We start from the raw sequence: 21,018 nt of genomic DNA on the forward strand, positions 1-21,018 counted from the left end.
TGTATATATAAGGCAGCTTACCCATCAACAACTTTTGCACACTGCCATGGACTGAACCTCGGCTTGGTCGATGCTAGCTTCTGTTCGGCGAGGGCTGCACTGAGTAGAAAGATGAAAAATGTGCCGTGGATAATGTGAAACAAACAAAAGCAATTCTAGCATGCACAATTCGCTAGAGGCACTGACAAATAAAAATCAGAGGTTAGGTCAATTATGTTAACGCAATATACTTCAAACGCGTACCATGAGTGCTGGCAAAATATTTGCTGCCTTCAATCTAGATAAGCTTGTAAATGTACACGCCAAATAACAAATAACTTAAAAGCTGAAATATATTTCGATGGAACTACAAAAACCGAAGACTAGCTCTGCAAATATAATGCTGTCTAGTACACCCTAGATGTGTAGAATCGGACTACAGCGTCCCCCTTACAAAGACTGAAGCAAAACAAGTATAGAGTCTGCAGTGTCACTACAACAGAAACGATGGTATTGTGATCTCGTGGAGATAAAAGTTCGAAACAAGTGTGACAGGCTTTGGCATGACAAATATGCCAATGGCATTATTCATTTTTGTATATTCTACGGTGACAGTGCAGGGAAACAATCACACAACAGATACTCAGAAAGACAAGCACACGCGCTAAACTTATAGCTCTTGTGTATTCGACTACTTCATTCTTCTCTTCAACGTCTGGATAGACTTTCCAGAACGTGATAAGCAGAAGAAATAGCACAAAATACAAAGAAAAAAGCGAAAGAAAAGACAAAAGAAGAAAGAAAACCCTTACACATCATCATTCTCTCTACCGCTATTGTTTAGATAGAAATTGAAGCTCTTTGGTCGACAACGCTATAGAAGGACTACTTACACACTTGCATACCTGCCAAGTTCGGAGAAATCAAATCCGGGAGAACGGGGAGGGGGGGGGGGGGGGGAGGGGGGAACATCATTATTATTTTTTTTTTTTAGTTTGACAAGAAACCCCGTAAAGAAGCACTCTGCGCTAATCACACTGTCTTCGCAGTTGTTTTGGAGTAAACTGCCAGTGGTGCCCTTCCCTTCTACGGCACGAGCATAGTTCTGATGCTTTCGTGAAGCGATGTGTATCTTGATGTCAAGCTTGCCGCCATGCGAAACGCTCACACATCACAGGCGCACATGGTACAGAATCCATACTTGTCAGCTTTTCGCGAAGCGACAAAGCACGGAAAATCAGTCGCGTATGATCTCAGAAATACTTGTAAGTACTTCTTCTTGGCTTTTGAAAGTGTCATCGATCGTTCCAACAGATCAGTGGTTCCAACTAAACTCGGGGAAACACGAAGAGTAGTTCGGCGTTCCGCACCTCACTCGACGACCTGACAAAGCCAACTGAAGCCTAGCGCACCCATGGTCATATAAGCAGTGTTCCAAAATGCGCTCTAACTTCAGGAGTAGAGGTTTCGTACCTTGGCGTTTGAATAGAGAGTTTTCGCAGACCGCGTTGCCCCCTCCGCTAACGTTTCAACTGCGCCTGCACGCCGATAGCCTTGACTGTGGAGTTCCCGTTATCGTAGCGGGTTGCGGAGGGCCTTGCGGGACGGCGAAAACGATCTACGAAAACTCCCTAATATCTACCCTCGTTTTACGCTACTGCTCTGAGTTGTCACGTGATAACCCGCCGGAGTAACCTAAACCTCGCAATGACACACGCGTCATGATTATAGCAATAAAACGTCATAAAAAAAAAAAAAAAACTACGGTGGATATTTTCCGGGAAATTTTCCTGTCAATCGTACAACCACACGAAATTGTCAAACTCCGGGAGTCTCCCGGGTAATCCGGGAGAGTTGGCAGGTATGCACTTGTCCTTCGGAAGCTCTATTCTTTGCGCTTTCATTATTTCTCTTGTCAATTGGTCTCAAATCATATCTATTATGGAACAATTTTCAAAATGTGCTATGCAACCACAATCTTGACAGCAGACTCCCAAATGCTCAGCGATGACTCGGTGGTTATTATAAAAATGTTCCCTTAAACGATCACTCAAACACCTGCCAGTCTGGCCTACATACGTCTCACCAGACTACTTATGTAGACCAGACTGGCAGGAGTTTAAAATGATCGTTTAAAGGAGCATTTTTATAACACCCACCGAGTCGCCGTTGGACATTTGGGAACCCACTGTCCGGAGTGTGGTTGTGTAGCACATTTTGAAAATTGCTCCGTAATAGTTAAGAGTCGAGACCCATTGCCAAGAGAAACAATGGAAGCGCAAAGAATAGAGCATCTGAAGAACAAGTGTGTAAGTAGTCCTTCTATTGTGTTGTCGACCAAAAAGCTCCAATTTCTATCTTCAGGATAGTAGTGAGGGAGAGGGATGACTTGTAAGATCTTCCTATTTTTGTATTTCCTCCGTTTCTTTTTTTTCTGTTCTTTGCTTCTTTCCTTGTATTTTGTGCTATTCTCCTTATCACACTCTGAAAAGTCTATCTAGACGTTGAAGAGAAGAACGAAGTAGTCGAATACACGAGAGTTGTAAGTTCAGCGCGTGTGCATGTCTTCCTGAGTATCTGGCGTGTGAATGTTTTTCTGCACTGTCACCATAGAATATGGTTCATCAACTCGCCCAAGCATCCATTCTATCATTTCTGCAACATTAAAATGACTCTGAAAGTGCGAGCACCTACAGGCTGTATTCACGCAAGTCTTGCAAGTGTCGAGTTGTAGGTACAGTCGGCACGGAATGAAACGCGAACAGTGGGTGCATGGTTTTCGCTAGATGCTGCACCACCTGAACCAGATGGGAGCTGCAAGAAGATGGCTCCTCCTTCGACGTGTTAGACTCTTGCTCAGTGCATCCAAACCTTCGGTGTTGCGTCTCTAGGTGACTCAGCGTGGGTCGAAAACCATGCGCTCCTTGTTCGCGTTTCATTCCGTGCCGACTGTACAGTGCCCTGGTTGTGTCCATGTGCGATATATGACCAAATACCACAAGGACTAACACTGCAAACTTCTCCGAAAACCAATGGGCGCAACGGCGAGCGGTAAAAGTGGTGGTGTTCGCCACTCTCGCCGTTTGTTTGTGTTTGTGTGTTGCTACTAACAAGCGCACCAATGGGAAGGCTTCAGCCATTATTGGGAACACTAAATAAACAAATACAAAACACAGATACAACACAGCAATACTGGATGCAATTAGTGACGCACCTCTGTTGGGGTTCTGTGGATATTTTTACAGCGTGTAGTTGGTGAGCCATTTCAAGTTGCGATGAGTTGGTCGCTGTAGGTGAGCAATTTAGCCAGTGCAGTATGACTGCTAGCCTGGAATCAACAACCTGCACCACGCAGTAGTGATACGCATGCCAGTACGATGCTTTCTAGATCGAAATGGACAGGGGTTCGGACTGAACCCAGGATCCCAGGGTTCTGCAGCGCAAGCTTTCGTTCCACGTGCTCCAAATGGTGTGCGCTTGCCCAGTCGGCCACCGACCCCCAACGCAAGGCAACGCAATGCACTTCTGTTGTAAACTCAGCATTCCGCTTACGAATGAAATGCGCAGTTTCCCTAAAGGCTTTCATTCCACGTGAGTGGCAACAGAATTGCTAAAGGCCAGCCCATAAATGCAGTCTGTGTCAAAAACAATCCTAGCAGCAATAAGTTGCTATTATATTGCTAACCTTACCATGAACAGCCTTGGCAGTCTTTCATGAAGCCAGGACTTCAGCAGGGGAGACTGTCATTTTGTGTCGTCTCAGGTCACTCACATCAGGATGGCGAAAGTGAATGCCAACATCTAATTGAGAAAGGCTGCAGTAAGTACAAGAGATGAAAACACAGATATTATTTAATGATAAAAAATATCACGGACCAACTTGAAAAAATGCACGAAAAGACAAGGACGAAAATACAGAAGCACGTAGGACACAGACTGGTGTACATTCGCAACTCGATTGATATTACACAAAAGAAACTAAGAAGATAAGAGAAATCAGAAAGGCTTTACTCGGAGAATGCGAGCTTCAGGAACCGGGACGTGAGGCAAAGATGTCAGGTAGATTGTTTTACAGACACTCTAGAACTAGCAACAGCCTTTCCATGTAGTAAAGTGGTGAGTTCATTCTGATTGAACATCTTGAAAAATAGTACCCAAAAAACAAGGAATAAAGGCTAGGAATACATACACTACATACGAGTGCAGACTCCCAACACACATACATTAGATAAAAAAAAAAAGGATGCGTTAGGAGCTTTAACAAAAATTCGAACAGGTCCAAGTGGGCCGTGCTAATTCACCCATATGCATAATACTGTAAAAACAATTTCCTCGGCAGCTCACGTAACCGACGGATGTACGGACACCATTGGTTGCCCCATACTACGAATAAGAAAGGCCTAAAATAATTATCTTCTATGTTTTTATAGTATCTGCTAATTATTGACGTTTTTCCTAAGGATGACATACACGAGTAGTGTAAACAGTGCATAGGTATGTGACAATCCATCGTAGATTTTAGAGAGAGATTGAGCTCTCAATATGTACTAGCCATCTATCTGTTACCTTCACTAACATAAAAAATTACGTTTTCGTTTTTGTTTTTTTTAGTCGGCTTTTGCTAACAGGTAAATCAGCGCGTTCCACTTGGGCCTGTGCTCGAGCCCTTCCGCATTTATATTTCTCCCTTCTCTGATTTATGCGAGTTCAGTTTGCGCTTGAATGAGGTCTATGTGTTACTTTCCCTGTCTCCTTGATTTTTTGCGAACTATTTTTCAAGATGTTCCATTAGTACCAGCTCACCACCTTACTACAATCATGCAACAACTAAAAACAATTACGACTTGCACCATTCGCTAAAGGCAATACCAAACGAAAAAACAGGGATTTGGTGAGGTATGTCTAACACTATATACTTATACTGAAAAAAAATATAGATACCAAAAAATGGCGAGACACTACCTTAATTCAGGACATGCTTGTAAATTTCCCTAGAAGCTTGTAATTAATACTTGATAGCCTCTAAAAAACAGCAGTAGGAAAAGAATAAATGCTTCACCATTTAAAGCAGCCTGAGTGTTTCTGGAGCTGTGAAATTCGTTGCACGTACGTTGGATCATGCAAAACACGTGTACAGCAAATGATATTTAGAGCTCGACATTTCGCGAGGAATAAGTGCCGGCGTCAAAAATTATTTCGCGGGCACAAATTTTTGCGATCGGAAGTGGTGTGCTATGCATTAATAACCATGGGGTGAATTCATTGCGGCACCAATTTTTGGCAATTCTTTTCTGATTACGAATCGCGAAAATGAAATCGTTTGGAGACGACTGGGCGGTGGAAGCTACGGGCTTGCTCGATCAATCAATCGCTGCTTTTTGTCGGGTCCAGCTCTCCGCATGCAATGGCGTCGGCGATGGAGGGGCACCGCACCGCGCGCTTCCAGACATTCTAGTTTACCAGTAAACAATACGGCAGAGGGAGGCCTTTGGGGAGGCAATCGTCCCCCATCCGCTTTGACCCCCACCCCCGCACCCCCCGTCCCCAAAGAGTTCCGCCGCTACTGATGAACCTTGAGCGAGTACAGTCTCTGCATCCGGGAAAAAAGAAGAAAAACAGCCTCGCATAACACCATTCGCGCACAATTAATAATACTGGTAAAAGCAAGCGATCTACAGACAATAACAAGCTTTCTGAACGCAGGAAATAAGATAGCCCTAACGAACAAAGAAACAAACTTACTTCGGTTCCCGTGCCATGATCTTGGCTGTTGAGCCGATTTGACGAAGTTCCACTTCTCACAGTCGCTTCCGTCTTTTTCGGACACGTTTGAAACTAAGGCAAACTCCACGCATCACGACTAATCGGGAAATTTAACCGTTATCCGGTCGTGAACGCAGACATTCAAACGCACACGGCCGATACGGCCGGCAAACCGTGCGAAACATAGGCTGTTGATTCGATGAGATTGTTTTCGTATCTTCAAAACGTTTCAAATAAAAGGATACGCAACCCGCGATATAAAACTTTGCAGACGTCATTATTGCCATAATATTATGAATAAGTCGTGAACACTTAGCAAAATATTAAATATGAAACTAAGTGTACAACGGTTCGAATCGAATTCAGCAGTCATGTATCCTTCCAGAAAACTCACTGGGAGAACCTTGCGACTTTAGGCTAGTGTGCTAACGCGCCATCTTGCAGAGCGTGCGGACGTTGGGTCGAATCCCGGAAACACCCATCCCTTATGTTTTTGTTTTTTGTATTAGTTTTTTTTATTTTAAATATTTTTTTATCTTTTGTGTTAGTTTTTATTACTTTAAATATTTTTTTCTCGCCTACTTGTGTTAGTTTTCATTATTTCTAATATTTTTTTCTCGCCATTTTGCATTAGTTTTTATTATTTAAAATATTTTTTCTCACCTTCTTGTATTAGTTTTTGTATTTTTAAATATTTTTTTTTCTCACCTTTCTGTATTGGATTTTATTATTTTAAATATTTTCTATGTTTTTGCAGTCGTCGGCACCGTTATTAATGGGTAATAATCACGGAGAAGGTGACAACAAAAAGTGCGAGCCTAAGTTTGAATCGTTGCAAAGCACAAACCGTGGCCCTCTTGTTTTGCCGGGATAATTCATAACCGTAGGCAAACAGTACAAGTCCTTTCAAAGAAGAAAGAAATGTAATAATAATGAGCATATTGCGAGCAAAATGGGAAAATGTGTAAGTGGTAAAACTGCCACAGTAATGCAGCTGAAGTTTCCATCTTCACCCACTGTCGAATCAAAAATACCGTCATTTTAAGGCAGTAATATAGCTGAGCTCATAGCGCGCTACGTATTAAGCACAGCTATTAATATTCTGACTTCCGGAAAGTAGTATCTAATTTGTTCTCGTAGATCAGTGCTATCCCCCGCGTGCCGCCAGGTTTTATTTATACAGGTTGCGCTCCGCAGTTTTACTTTTTTTATTAGGCCTAGACAAGTTTTTATTCCTGAGATTCAAGTGCAGCACGGATAATTAAACTAGCTTTCAGAAATGGCATCGTTCAACGTTGTAACAATTATTTTTCGTAGCGTCAAGGGGTCACATTCACAAACCCGGCAGTGTGAACATCCACAATGCAGTGGTGTTTCTCGCTTTTTTGCGTTAAAAAAAAAAAAGTTTTTTTATTCGCGTTCCTCTGGAACGGTATGTCGTATAACATAAGTTATCAAAGCGACAGATATCGTTTGGCTATGGAAACATTCGAAATATTTCTGTTAGATAATCGTAACTACCACAGAAAGCAGTTGATTCCTGTCTGAAATAGCATATTTTCGCACTCAATTTCGTAGCGTCATAAGCAATAAACACATCTCTTATTTTTCTAGTCTCTGGAAAGTAATGTTTATTATTGTTTTTGTAACTCAAAGCGCGTGCTCAATCATGCCACTTTTTTTTTTCTTCATTTTTAGGCTCCGTTATACCGTTTTTATTTTTTATCAGGGCCAAACACCTGCGTATACCACCGGACCTTAAGTATAGTACATCAAATTAAACTAGCTTCTTGAAAAAAGTAATGTTCGGCGTTGTAAAATTTATTTTTCGTGGAGTCGGCGGTCATATTCTCAAATCCTCTGCAGCTAATTTTCTTCACCGTACTGTTTTTTCTTGCGTTTTCGCGTTAAAACACGTCAGCCTTGCCATGCTGGGATAAAATACCCTAGCGTCGGCAGTCATTTAGGAAGGATTGATCAACGCAAACATTTCCACTCGCTATCCATGAATTGCCACAGTTTGTCAGAATCTCAATGACTTGACTTCATAGTGAAAAAGGCGAAAAAAATAAAACGATGCCGGTCATTAAACGGATCTTCCATGACGGGGCTCGCCAGCTTGAACACCAAAGCGCCGATGCCGGCCAGTCACTGAACTTCCATGTAAATACTGGCCATCAAAGGATATATTAGCTTTCACTTCACAAAATAATTTTAATTTTTGTGATTGTTTTCTGTTCAGATAAATTCTGGATCACGGTTAATATGAAACATACACTTAACGCCAATGTCAAACCGGTCACATTGTTTTTTCTTTCTGTGTTGTCTCAAAATCTAAAAGACTAAATGAATACCAGGTTTTCTTTTCCGCCAGCTCTGCATGACAGTCAATTTACCTCGTTTCTTCATACTGGCTACTGCATGTCAGGAACATTGGTGGTTTTGATAGAACCGAATTGGATGGACATCTGAGAATTCTAACTTCTTAGTTATTACACTGAAGGCGACACGTACTGACACATGTAGCGATGTAGGAGTGTGATAGATTTAGAAACAGACTTTTTTTATTATAAGCACGACTACTGATTCCAACCAAGTATCCTTAATCCTAACGTTAGATTGAACGGAAATTGTATTACCAGATGCACCACTCGCTGAAGGTAACTCTGTCAAATTGCCACAATATTTCAAGATCCGCCCTCCAAACCATACCTGAGAAATTTTTTTTTTCGGCTGCTATTGGTTAAAACTAGTTACCGGTAAATACTTTACGGTTACGCTTACGGTTACGTTTTTTGTTTTTTTTTAATTTCAAATAACAATTTTCTTCCTGTTACGGTTACTGAAAATGTTCGTTCCTAAATGGTTTTCGGTTTCGGTTACGGTTTAAATCCCTGCTTTGCGTACCTATAGTGATAAAAGCCCGTGAAATTGCCTGTAAGTACACCATAATATAATGTTCAGCATGCAGGCATAAACAAGGAGACCGCAGGAAAGCTGTCAAAGATACTGAAATGACACTTTCCGATTGTGTGTACATCTAGCTGTGGCATTGAATTAGTTCTTGTTTTTGTTTGTTTTATGTGGAGAAAAGTATATAAAAAAGGTTATTTGACAGTTATCAAGCAATTATTTAAAAATAATTAAAAAATAACAAAACGTAGTTTGAGCATAATAATGAACAAGTATTGCAGAGTGCATAAAAATGCTAGAAGGAATCAGATGGCGATGACTTGCACAAAAATCGCCGTGATGTCGCCTTTTTGGCGCCGCATATCAGCTGGCTGTCTTCTGCGGTCTGAGCTTTGATCGACGCAGCAGCCCGTACGTACGGTATCGGGATGGATTGTTTGCAACTTGATATTTCAACCATACGCTTGAAAGTCTTCGGCATCAGGCGGCTGATCCGATTTTCTTTGGAACAAGATATGGCAAAGTATGGTTTGTGCAAAGCGGATATTTTCAGTCTAGACTTTGTCCAATTTGTTTTTTAACCGAATTTGACAAGGAATGGTTTGTTCGAACCGCATATTTGTGTCTGGAATTCCTTCAATTGTACTTTGAACCGGACTCCAAAAATCACGGTTTGTTCGAACCAATTAGGAAAATCACGGTTTGTGTGAACCGGAATTTGACTGTCTGGAATGCCTCCAATTTGACTTTGAAGCGGATTGGGAAAATCACGGTTTGTGCGAACTGGAATCTGTCTGTCCGGAATTCCTCCAATTTGACTTTGAACCGGATTAGGAAATTCACGGTTAGAGCGAACCGGAATTTGCCTGTCCGGAATTCCTCCAATTGGACTTTGAACCGGATTAGGAAATTCACGGTTAGAGCGAACCGGAATTTGCCTGTCCGGAATTCCTCCAATTGGACTTTGAACCGGATTAGGAAAATCACGGTATGAGCGAACCGGAATTCACCTCTCCGGAATTCCTCCAATTTGACTTTGAACTGGATTTGGAAATTCACGGTTAGAGCGAACCGGAATTTGCCTGTCCGGAATTCCTCCAATTGGAGTTCGAACCGGATTAGGAAAATCACGGTATGTGCGAATCGGAATTCGCCTCTCCGGTGTGACTCTGGTTTGATCTTAGTCCGGATTTCACTTTCCGGACTGATTTCAAACCGTTATTTTTGCTAGGGTAGGTGCTCTAAACTCGTCAAACACAAAGTTGGGGCCGTCGTTAACGCAGCGCGCCGATTCCACTATTCCGACGATGATTTCGCGTTTTTTTCGCCTGCTGCCAATCGGTTCGTTCCACGAGCATTCGGCTCCAACTTTGTGTCTAACGAGTGTAGGGCCCTAGGGGTGCAAAAACGCGTATGATAAAATGCGGAGAAACCTCGCGGGCACGTTTTCGATCCCCAGAATTGTGCCATTTGCTTAAGTGGTAACTTTTGCGTACTTCCGCGCTTCTCACGCCCTACTGATAGAGTTTCAATGGCACTCACAAAGGTTAAAATTGAAACCATATACATATTTTCACTAATTAGAAATGTATCAAAAATGTTAGGTAACTATTCTAGTTACAATGATGACTTGCATCCTATATTGTGTCTCCTGGCCGTATAACTCATTTGCACAAACCGCATTCCTATGCAATACACGGCTTTAAATAAAACTCTCTGTAAAGCTTAAAAACATTGTATACTTTGTCATGGCATTGAAGTAACAAAAGTTGTCATAATTCAAGGCAGGTCAGTTATCATCAGAGCGGCTAGGTTCTGAATTATTACATAACACAACTATTAAAAAAAAGAAACAGATGCCAATTTTTTATGTTTACTTGGCACTTCTATAGTAGTTGTAAAAACCATGTACAAATTTTCCTGTCGAGTGAAAAATATCTGAGTCTCGCGAAGCACTGCGTGACTTATGACCGTCGGTGAAATCTCAAAATCCGCCTTTGGTTCTTTCGTAACAAAACAATATATTAAAACGTGCACCAAGGGCGCTGCTTTCAATTTCTGCCAGCAAATCTATTTTCTCTTATATTTGTTTAATCATGCCTTTTTTTTCTCGCACGATTTGAAATGAGCTTACCCGCTATTATACCTTTTCTCATGACTCAATTATTATTGTATTATTGAGGTTGCGTTGTAGGGACGTCTTTAGCGAATTCAGAAGTAAAACAAATCGTGAAATGTCAACTCTTTGCTGAACAATATATGATAGCAGGACACCTTGAAGGCCATGGTTATCACTGCTTCCTGGTTGGAACCAAACCTCACGTGATAGAAAATAGAATATTTAAAAAAGGGTGTGACTCCTCCCCTGAAAGAAGGCATTTGTATGCTTGTTTTTTCTAAAAGTGTTGTTGAGCTGCGTTGGTTATTAGTCATGCATTTTTAATTTATATATCATTTACACAATTGTTGAATATTACGAAATGTTCGGGGTGAAATATTAATGGCAAGATTTATGCAATGCTTCAGGTAAAAAAATAAGGTCTCTTGCCAAGCGTTTTGTTTAAGAAACAAAAAAGAGAAAAAACATATTCTAGCCCGAAGACATCTGAAAAGTACACCATATGGGGAGACTGTGCAAAGCAAGAAATAACTCATTTGTCACCAAAATATTGTGAGCGAGTCTTGAACCTCTGCAATGTTGTAGGGTGGATTATCGGAATACTTATCACAGATATACCAGAAACCTAAGAGGAAGCATTAGTTTAGAATAGAAATACGTTCCAGTAGAAATCATTTGGCTTGTGGGTACCGCTGCTCTTGGTAAGGGAGAAGGCATAAAAGTAGACATTTATAGGCCTCATACATTTGAAATTTAGCCCACACAAACTGCTATTTATTCTGATTTGGCCATCGATACTACTACTTATGCAGTAAAGTTCTAGGTGTCGCAAACCTAGTAAATGTACTTAGTCGGAAAGAAGGGTTTTGCTATATCGATTCGCGCCGCAGAAATGACGTGTTACCATATTCTATTTCACCAATAGATTTATCTCTTTTTTTTTCGATGACCCTTTCTTTTACCTCTTAGCTTCCATGTGTTTTGTTTTTACTATACCCACATTTTTGCCAATTTTTTATTTAGCGAATATATGGAGGACAACCCTGAAACATGAGGGTTATATTTTATAACAAAAAAGTTTCTTACCATTTAGTGCCGGGTCCAGGATTCCATTCTCAATAGTCACCAACTTTTTGCTGTACGAGGAATTAAACATTAGTAATATGTTATTCAACTACACTATACTCGTGTACTGTATCCTGCTTACGCGATTGTCAAGATAAAACTATGAAAGATATAGTTTATTTTTAAACCGCATGATTATTTTGTACGTAATTGCAGATCTGTTAACACTACTTGACTCAAAATGTGGAGATAGAAAAATTTTAAGGTGTTTGATAGTTTTCATAACACTGAGGTGTACACAATGAAAGGCGGAATATAAAGAAATTTTGAAGTAGGAAGTTTGAAGATTTAACAACTCAGCAGGAAGCATATCGTCGATAACTTTAGCGGGGAAATGAAATTAGTGTATAATTATAAACAACAACACATTTTCCCGATACGTTTAGCAGAAAAATTACGTGCTACACTTTTGCATTACACCTTATTTGAGCTTTTTTGAGAAATCATAAGAATAAACACATTTTGTTTAAAAACTCTTGATCCAATTACAAACATGCCCCTTTACCCGTACCCGGTAGGTCAAAACTCGGCGACTAGAGGATTGCGGAATACACAGGGCACGCTTAATTTAAATTATTTACCTCAAAGGCGTCTTTTGGGAGCACATTAAATGAGGGGGTGGGCAAAAGTACAAGACACAATAAAAATTAACATATGAACATAATATCACCGGTCAATGCGGAACAAAAAAAAAACCTCATGCGGACAGAGAATATACAATATTTAGTTCTCAAATGGACATAAAAAAATATCAATAAAGAAGACTACAAAGGGATTCTGAAGCCTTTCAAAATACATAAGTTCGCACAATTTCTTAAAATCTAAAGGATTTATGTTGATTACGATTTTATCGGGACCATTACTGCATTACGAAATACACAGTAATACAGGCAAAAATAGGAAGGAATTGTTATGAGATATGGTTTCCTTAAGCTTGCACCAGTTATCTGTTCTGAAGTAGATATAATGGGAAGTATGACAGTAAGAATTTCTGAAGTGTGATGTACCCTACAGCATTTTATGAAATAAACACATGCGGTTAGTTTTACCTGCGTCTGGAGGCTAATGAAGTGAGATCAATATTAGTTGTTTTAAGGCGGAGACGCGACTTAAAGGCGAAAATCGTTTGTGAGCTACCCAAAAAATTGCTTTTCATAAAAACCATGACTTTATTCTTCACGGTATGCATTTATTGTCTTGAAATTCCACATAACTATTAAAAAAAACGTAAATAAAAATGATGCAGAAACCTACATTGAAATTTCCGTGCTCTCCTGTGGTGTGACGTTACAAAATGGTACATATGTTCAGGTCGCACAGGATAGTCTTAAACAGAAAATGTCGAGCGTTTCTTTGGTGATTGCCGCTGAATGAGCTTCCAAGCATTCTTTTCCCGCAATCAAACATCTTGTAATCAGTTGGGAGCGTGGTTTACTGCCCACTTTGTACCATTTCTCTTCTCACGCTGCAGTTTTACGAGTAAGGGCTCTCGGTTTTAAAAAGACGAGAAGAACGAAATGCACAAATTCAATACCTTCGTAAAGAAAGCCAAACCTTCGTTTGGCTTCCTTTAACCAAGGTTAAAGGAAGCCAAAGCAACTACATTGTTGGTGTTGTTCACAGAACAACGATGAGGAGATATCTGCACTCAGAAGCAAGTGGCCCAGAGATGAAAAGCTGTGCAATAACGAGAATTTAACACGGAGAACTATGATCCCCCTGTGAAACACTGAGAACTGCTCTAAACAAACGTCAGACACGTTTGTATGGAACAAGAAAGGAAATACTATTTTCGTACACCAGAAGGAAGCTGCAGCTGTAATTCACATCCAAGTCGAAATATACCTAAATAAAATAAGTCAACGATGGAAAGAACGTTCGTGCCATTCAAAGAATAAATGACAACACTAAACGCGCCTCAGGGGAAACCTCAGGCGGAATAAAGCTAAGACTATTTACAAAGGCATTGTGATCAACTTATGATGCTGTTGTCCAAAAATAGCTTTCCTCGATGAGTTCTTTTTACGTAACATAAATATGGAAGAAACATGTAATACGTTCTCCCTATACAGTTTTCGCGCCTATCTACCGTCGCCTAGCGGAAGGAAAGCGTCGTTTGATATTCATGTTCGTTAGTGATAATTATTTATCAGTATCAGAAAGATTTGAGCGGGCGCAAACATGCGCTCCGATAAGAAACCGAAATCTAAAAACGCGTCCAAATGGGGCGTTTTTACAGAACGCCGTAAAGTGCAGCCCCGGCGTTATATCCTTCTAAAAGCAGTTGATTTAGTGGTTTTCATGATGCTCTACAAGATTCTAATTGGAACTATATGGCTTTTTTCACTAATTAGAAAGTTTATTAACGAATTTTAATTACTTATCCGACTTATCGGAAAGATTAGCCACCCACATAATGTCCGCCTGGCCGTATAACCCACCTGCACAAACCGCATAAGTGTAGCTTTCACGGCTTTTTTTAAACAAATCTGAAAGAATAAACAAAAACCTGTATATATATATATATATATATATATATATATATATATATATATATATATATATAATTTTTTTTTCTTAAGTTGCGATACCTTGCTTCGTTCTAATGATATAGAGTTCGAGCGTTTCTTTGGTCTTTTTAGGCAGCTTTAAGAAACAGCTTACCCTGAACATCGTAAGGAACGTGAATTTGAACATGAAACTGAAAATTTGACTGACCATTTTGAAACGGAGCAAAATGCATTTGCGATGAACAATTGTATGGCAAACTCGTAAACCTTCAATCAAATTAAAAGATACTGACGAACCCACTTACTCTGTTGACAGAATGACAGCATCATATGATCCGTATGATGTCCCTTGTACCTCCTTTTTAAGGTTGGAAAGTGTAGCACTGGCTTCGAGATAGGAGGTGCCACTATACTTTATTAATTTATACAACTTCTTCTTTAGGCCGTTCTGGAACGCAAAATAAAGATTAAACCAGAACGCACCTTTAGGGGGCTAGCAAGTCAGAGGAGATTTTTTTTTTGTGCGTATCAATTAGGACGCTTATGAGCCATCTCATAAATTTTAAATAATGCTTTCATAAAAACACAAAAAAACAACAACGCCCCTTTTGCGAAGTCGTGACCTGAGTTCTGAAATCAATTAAGTAGCACATTTAAAAGGAGTTTAGAGAAAGCATATTAAGAAATTATTTTATTACCAGGAAGAAACGTCGCTATTGTGCAGTGCCCCTCAAACGTAACGCCGCCACCCCATTACAAAAATAGTATTATTTTGCGAGCGGCTCAAAGCCAAATTTGTCACTACAACAGATGAAATATATTTATCAGGCTGGGTTGTGATTGCGGAGTAAAAACTTCACCACGTAGTTTGACCGGTACGCCTTGGACTAGCACAACACTTGTCAAAAACCGCGTCACTTCCGGCGGCGTTCGGTTCTGGGACTTTCTACATACGCGGAAAACTTTAAGGACGTAAGTATGAATAATCCACCAATACCAGAAATATTTGTGTGTTTATCAATACATTTTGGTACACATTTGGTTCCCATATTTTCCTATCACCGAAAGTTTAGCCACGGGTTTAAGAAAAGGGAGGACATGTGCCCCTGTACGAGTTCAGTCCATCAGCCGTATTCATCAGTCGTGACTAATTAGCGCTCTTTTAAAATTAGTATCGCGACTAAGTAGTAGCGAACTGAGAGAAAAGATCAGCGACTAAGGATCGACTAGTTCTGCGAAAATTCACAAGCGCGAAGCTAGCGGGTGACCATCTACTCAGAACTAAGCCGCGGAAGTGACATAAAAAGTTATATGTCGCGCGCACGCGTACTTAAACGCCGCTGCGTAAATGGGTATTTTATCGTATAAAAACTGATATTTAAATGTTTATCAGGAAGAAAAAAAGTTACAATGAGAGTCTAATTGCCCGAGACAAAGTTTAAGAAAAATAAAGAAACGCAAGGAACAAATACGGAAGCCAACTTGCCAGCGACATAAACAAAAAAAAAGTGAAAGCCGCTTACAACTCCCTGTAACGCCGAATTAAAGCGCAGCTTTTGAGGAGGAGGGAAGGGCACTGGGGTGGTTAAACTAACCAGAGGGGGGGTCACGTGACCTTGGGGGTCACGTGACCCCCAATGCCGATGATGTCATCACTGACGTCACTGATGACGTCATCAGTGACGATGACGATGCGGGTACCGATGACGTCATTAGTGACGTCACTGATGACTTCACCAGTGATGATGACGATGACGATGCGAATGTCGGTGACGTCATCAGTGACGTCGCTGATGACGTCATCAGTGATGATGACGATGACGATGCGGATGCCGGTGACGACATCAGTGACGTTACTGATGACGTCATCAGTGATGATGACGATGACGATGGGGATGTCGGTAACGTCATCAGTGATGATGACGATGCGGATGCCGGTGACGTCATCAGTGATGATGACGATGACGATGTGGATGCCGGTGGCGTCATCAGTGATGATGACGATGACGATGTGGATGCCGGTGACGTCATCAGTGATGATGACGATGACGATGTGGATGCCGGTGACGTCATCAGTGATGATGACGATGACGATGTAGATGCCGGTGACGTCATCAGTGACGATGACGTCATCGGGGGTCACGCGACATCGGCGGGGGTCACGTGACCTCGAGGAGGGGGTCACGTGACCTCGGGGGAGTCACGTGAATTCGGGGGGTCACGTGACCTCGGAGGGGTCACGTGCCCCCCCCCCCACGAGGTCACGTGACCCCGGTGGGGGGCTCGCGCGGTGCATTATGGGACATTTCCCATGATGCACTGCGCGGTTACGCCGACGGCGACGCCGCTCAAGCCGCAAACGGGCCCCTAAGAGCTGCGCTCTAATATGGAAGCGCCCGTAAATGCGTTTTTTCTCGCCGTCTAGCGCCCTGCTGAGATCGCTTTAGCGGTATCTCTGGCGGTTGACCATGAATATTTACACAATATTTGCGCCTCCAATTCATTCTACATGTGTCCCCCAGCGTTTCGAGACAGAGTAAGTGCTTTGTTAATGCTGGCGGTCAGAGGTGATACGAGTCGGCCATTCCTGGATCTTCGACTGTATGTGCTACCATATCACATCTGTTGGTCCCATGAGCCCAGGGGAAAGAATCCTCTTCTACCATTCAAATCTGCACATTCCAAGCTTGTAAAAAGAGGTATAGTGAGGTCATGCCTTAAGAACTCTCTTAGCAAGTCATGCTTACATTCAATGCAGGCGAGCTTCGAAGCTCAAGTATCAAGGCTAAGGTCCGCTGGATATCCTCTACAAATATTGACGTCGGTAACCGAGGTTCTCCTCAGAGAAATCAAGCTCAGTAGCGCCGCAAAATTACCCAGAGACAGGACAACCAGACCGGTAGTCGTGCCATATATGCATAATCTATCTCATGGTCTAAAGAAAATAGCGAACAGAGTAAATGTGAATGTAGCGTTTTCAGCACCACACAAACTTCAGAGCCTCTGCAAAAAAGTAAACACCTCAATCAGCACCGTCAGCTGCGCAAAGAAACACAGATCCAACTTTGTCCCATGTGTTGAAGGGGTAGTCTATTCGTTTCCCCTTTCCTGTGGAAAAGAGTACATTGGACAGACGGGGCGGTGTTTAAACGACCGCCTGCGAGAGCACAACAACAGCATTGCCAATGCCAACTCCGGTCACCTAGGTATCCACTGTAGGGATTGTGGCTGTTTTGCGCGACTGGACAACTGTGCTGTGTTAAGCAGGAGTAAAAACCAGCTCACCCGAAAAATTATAGAAGCGGAGAACATTGCAAAACGAGAAGCCCAGTGCGTTAGCACTCCGTCCTTAGCTTTATCGGAGAAAGAACTACATTATTTAGACAGAGGGTGTTTAAGACAGTAAGCCAGTATAACTACTGATTTTTGTTTACATCTTATATTATTTAACAACTAATTTCTGTAACTCTTGGACTTTTTGCATCACTCAAACTATTTACGCCGAGAGTGTAGTCGACAGTTGGCCAGCATATCACCTGGTTTATACCTGTTCGTGATTAATTTTGTAATTATTTCTTGTAATTTTTGTATCTCTTGGACTCTGGTGCATTAGTATTAGTCTCCTTTATTTTCCTTTTCTTTGTATTCTATTCATCTGTTTTCCTTTTCTTTTTCTTTTGCCTTCCCCCATTTGCCTTGTCTTTCCCCTTTTCTTCTTTGGCAACCTATTCTTTGGGGTCGAAGAAGAGGAAGTTTGAAATACAATTCAGTTGATAGTTCAGCGCTGCGTGAGTGCATTTTTTTGTGTGTTTGGATTTTGAATAACTGTCTACTTGCGCTGGTTCGTGATGATGTCAAAACAACTCTCGCGTCGTACATTTTGCTTAATCAGTTTTTCCGGGGATAGTCCTTTTTTTTCTTTTTTTTTCTTTTTTTTGCCATACAACGCCTGAACATAAGGTGCACAGCATGGCAAGCCGCACTCAGTTTTGCCCCAGCGCTCGATCCTGCTGTTACGCCGCCATCGACGCCTGCGACGCTAGCCTTTTTCTATTTTGTTTTTAGAAACAAGTAATCCCCATTAAACATTTATTTTTCTTCAGTCATTCGTCCCCTCATCAATTGTACTTGGTAAAATTTTTTGTTGAGGTGCGGGGTATGACTGAATGAAACTAAACGTTTCATGGGGCGAACTTGTGCCCAAAACAGAATAGGAAAATAGAAAAATAAATAGAGAAAGGAAATAGGGCTTTTAGAACAATCGGCATAGAATGTCCATGGTGAGACCTACTCCATGAAATTTGTTACTCTGCAAGACTGTACATGGTACATTATCATCGGAAAGCACTTTATATGCGACTACGTATTATGTAATCAATCGCGGAGTAAACCAGCTGACGCTACATAATCCTGTCCCACCAATGGAGGAACACAAAGTGACGTCATCCGCGGTCGGAGTCCTCGCAAGCCACGTGAACTTACCACTGCAGTTTAGTGTTTTCGTACCTGTCGGGACCGATGGAGCTTCTTGCGGCAAAATTCTCCGGGTGGGAAGCCTCCAGTGGCCTCTAGAATGAGGAATCAGCTTCGCAGGAGGAGTAATAGAATTTCGAGAAGGGCGCGCCATGGTCCTGGTTACAAATATCTGGCAAGAGCCGCAACACCTTACAAAAGGTGTCGGCGTGGGCCATATCTACGAACTCCAGAATTAAGTCGCAGTCGCTGCACTTTCGGAGGAGCCGACTTCATCGCAGCACGAGAGAACGCCGTCCTCAGAGCTTGACACTTAGCGAATTTGGCAAGTGTTTCGCCACAATATAAAGGGTGCGACAAACAACGATAGCAAATCAGTCGTCATACCGAGTCCCCTTGAAGGCAAGGGTAGTGATTCAAGGTCACATCGAGGAAATGCTTGACGACGACATCATTCAACCATCAAAATGACCGAGGGCGTCCCCAGCCGTCCTTGTAAAGAGGAAGGGCGGAACCCTGGAGGTCCTGGATGGACTATCGTCGACAGAACGCTCTAAGAAGGACGTCTATCCGCTCCCCCGCATAAACTATACATTAGACCGGCTGCGCCACGTCCGATATTTTTTGTCGATGAACTTGAAGGATGGTTTCTGGTAGATTGAGGTCGACGAACGCGATCGCGAGAAAACTGCTTTCGTCACTCCCGACGGTCTGTACGATTTCAAAGGGATGTCGTTCGGACTCTGTACAGCACCAGCCATCTTTCAGCGTGTCATGGACACCATGCTGTCAGGTCTGAAATGGCAGAACTGCCTTGTCTACCTCGACGATGTTGCAGTATTTTCACGGGATTTTGACGAACACCTGAAGCGACTGGGAGTCGTGCTTCAAGATATCAAGACCGCCGACCTGTCACTCAAGACTACAAAGTGTCGGTTCGCCTAGGGTAAACGAAAGTTCCTTGGCCACGTCGTAAACAACCCAGGTGTTCGCCCTGACCTCGAGAAGACCATGCCATGGTCACATTTACGCCGCCGTCTCACAAGAAGACCGTGAGACGATTTCTCGGGCCCTGTGCCTACTACATGCGGTTTGTTCGGGACTTTGCCAAGCCATCCGCACCACTGACGCACCTCACAAAAGAGGCCGAAAAGTATGAGTGGACGGAAGAACACCAGCGGTCATTCGATGAGCTAAAACGAAGTTTCAGACGCGCCCGACTCTTGGCATTTTGTTCAGTTTGCTGAAACAGAGATCCACACGGACGCCAGTAACACCGGACCTCCCGCGGTACTACTCCAAAGACAAAAGGACGCAGGGCGAGTTATCGCTTACGGAAGTCGGACGCTGTCTAACGCTACAGGAACTACAGAAGTAAAAAGGTGTGCCTTGCTGTCGTCTGGGCAAAGACAAAGTTCCGCCCGTCTTTGTATGGAAGTTCTTTTCGCGTGGGCACTGAAAAACACTCGCTCTGCTGGCTCGCGAATCTGAGGGCTCCCTCCGAACGCCTCGTACACTGTTAGCAAGTCCCGTGTATTTGGCGAATATTTGGGGTGAAAAACACGCTATTCACACAAATTACCATAAATTTACACGATGAGTAACGGATAATTCGTTCAGAAATCATGCGAGGTTGTAAAAAACGTGTTTTGGTTCGGTCATACACGCATAACCGTGTAGCCGACCTCGATAACGCGCATCGACCCCGGAGACGACCGCGGCATTGCCGGCTATCGAAGCACCGGAATGCTTGGGGACACACTTAGAAAGGACCGTCGAGACAAATGCCGCGGAAAGAAACATGTCTCGGAGACAGATATGCACCAAAAGCAATTGCGCCATGTCTCAGGACGTTGGCGAAACCCGCGCTTACCGTGCTCGCCGCCATCTTCTGGTCGATGGCAATGCGGCTTCCCTCATGTCGCCCATGTTTGTATTTAGTTTAGGGGTCCTGATAACAGTTTCTTAGACACCACAAATAAAGTCATGGGTCTAATCATTCGTTCCAAACAGCTAAAATGGATATAAAAAGCGTGTCCTCGATGTGAACACGTGACATTGCAGTTGGTTTCGTTTTTGCTTCAACATTCAACTGCAAGCGATCTAGCGACGGCGCAAGCGCAACGCCGATGTACG

General features: G+C 42.3%; 1 protein-coding gene across 1 annotated transcript in view; it reads right to left on the minus strand.

The window, feature by feature from the left end:
* LOC121837867 overlaps nt 1-21,018 on the minus strand; it is a 106,973-nt gene that overhangs the window by 41,241 nt on the left and 44,714 nt on the right. The window contains exons 8-9 of the mRNA XM_042293721.1: nt 14,715-14,857; nt 11,861-11,910 (exon numbers count right to left, since the gene is read on the minus strand). Of these exons, the coding sequence (XP_042149655.1) occupies nt 11,861-11,910; nt 14,715-14,857 (193 nt within the window). The remainder of the gene's footprint in view (nt 1-11,860; nt 11,911-14,714; nt 14,858-21,018) is intronic.

This window comes from Ixodes scapularis, unplaced genomic scaffold (assembly GCF_016920785.2).
Source record: "Ixodes scapularis isolate PalLabHiFi unplaced genomic scaffold, ASM1692078v2 PGA_scaffold4__175_contigs__length_147842914, whole genome shotgun sequence".
Lineage (NCBI taxonomy): Eukaryota > Metazoa > Arthropoda > Arachnida > Ixodida > Ixodidae > Ixodes > Ixodes scapularis.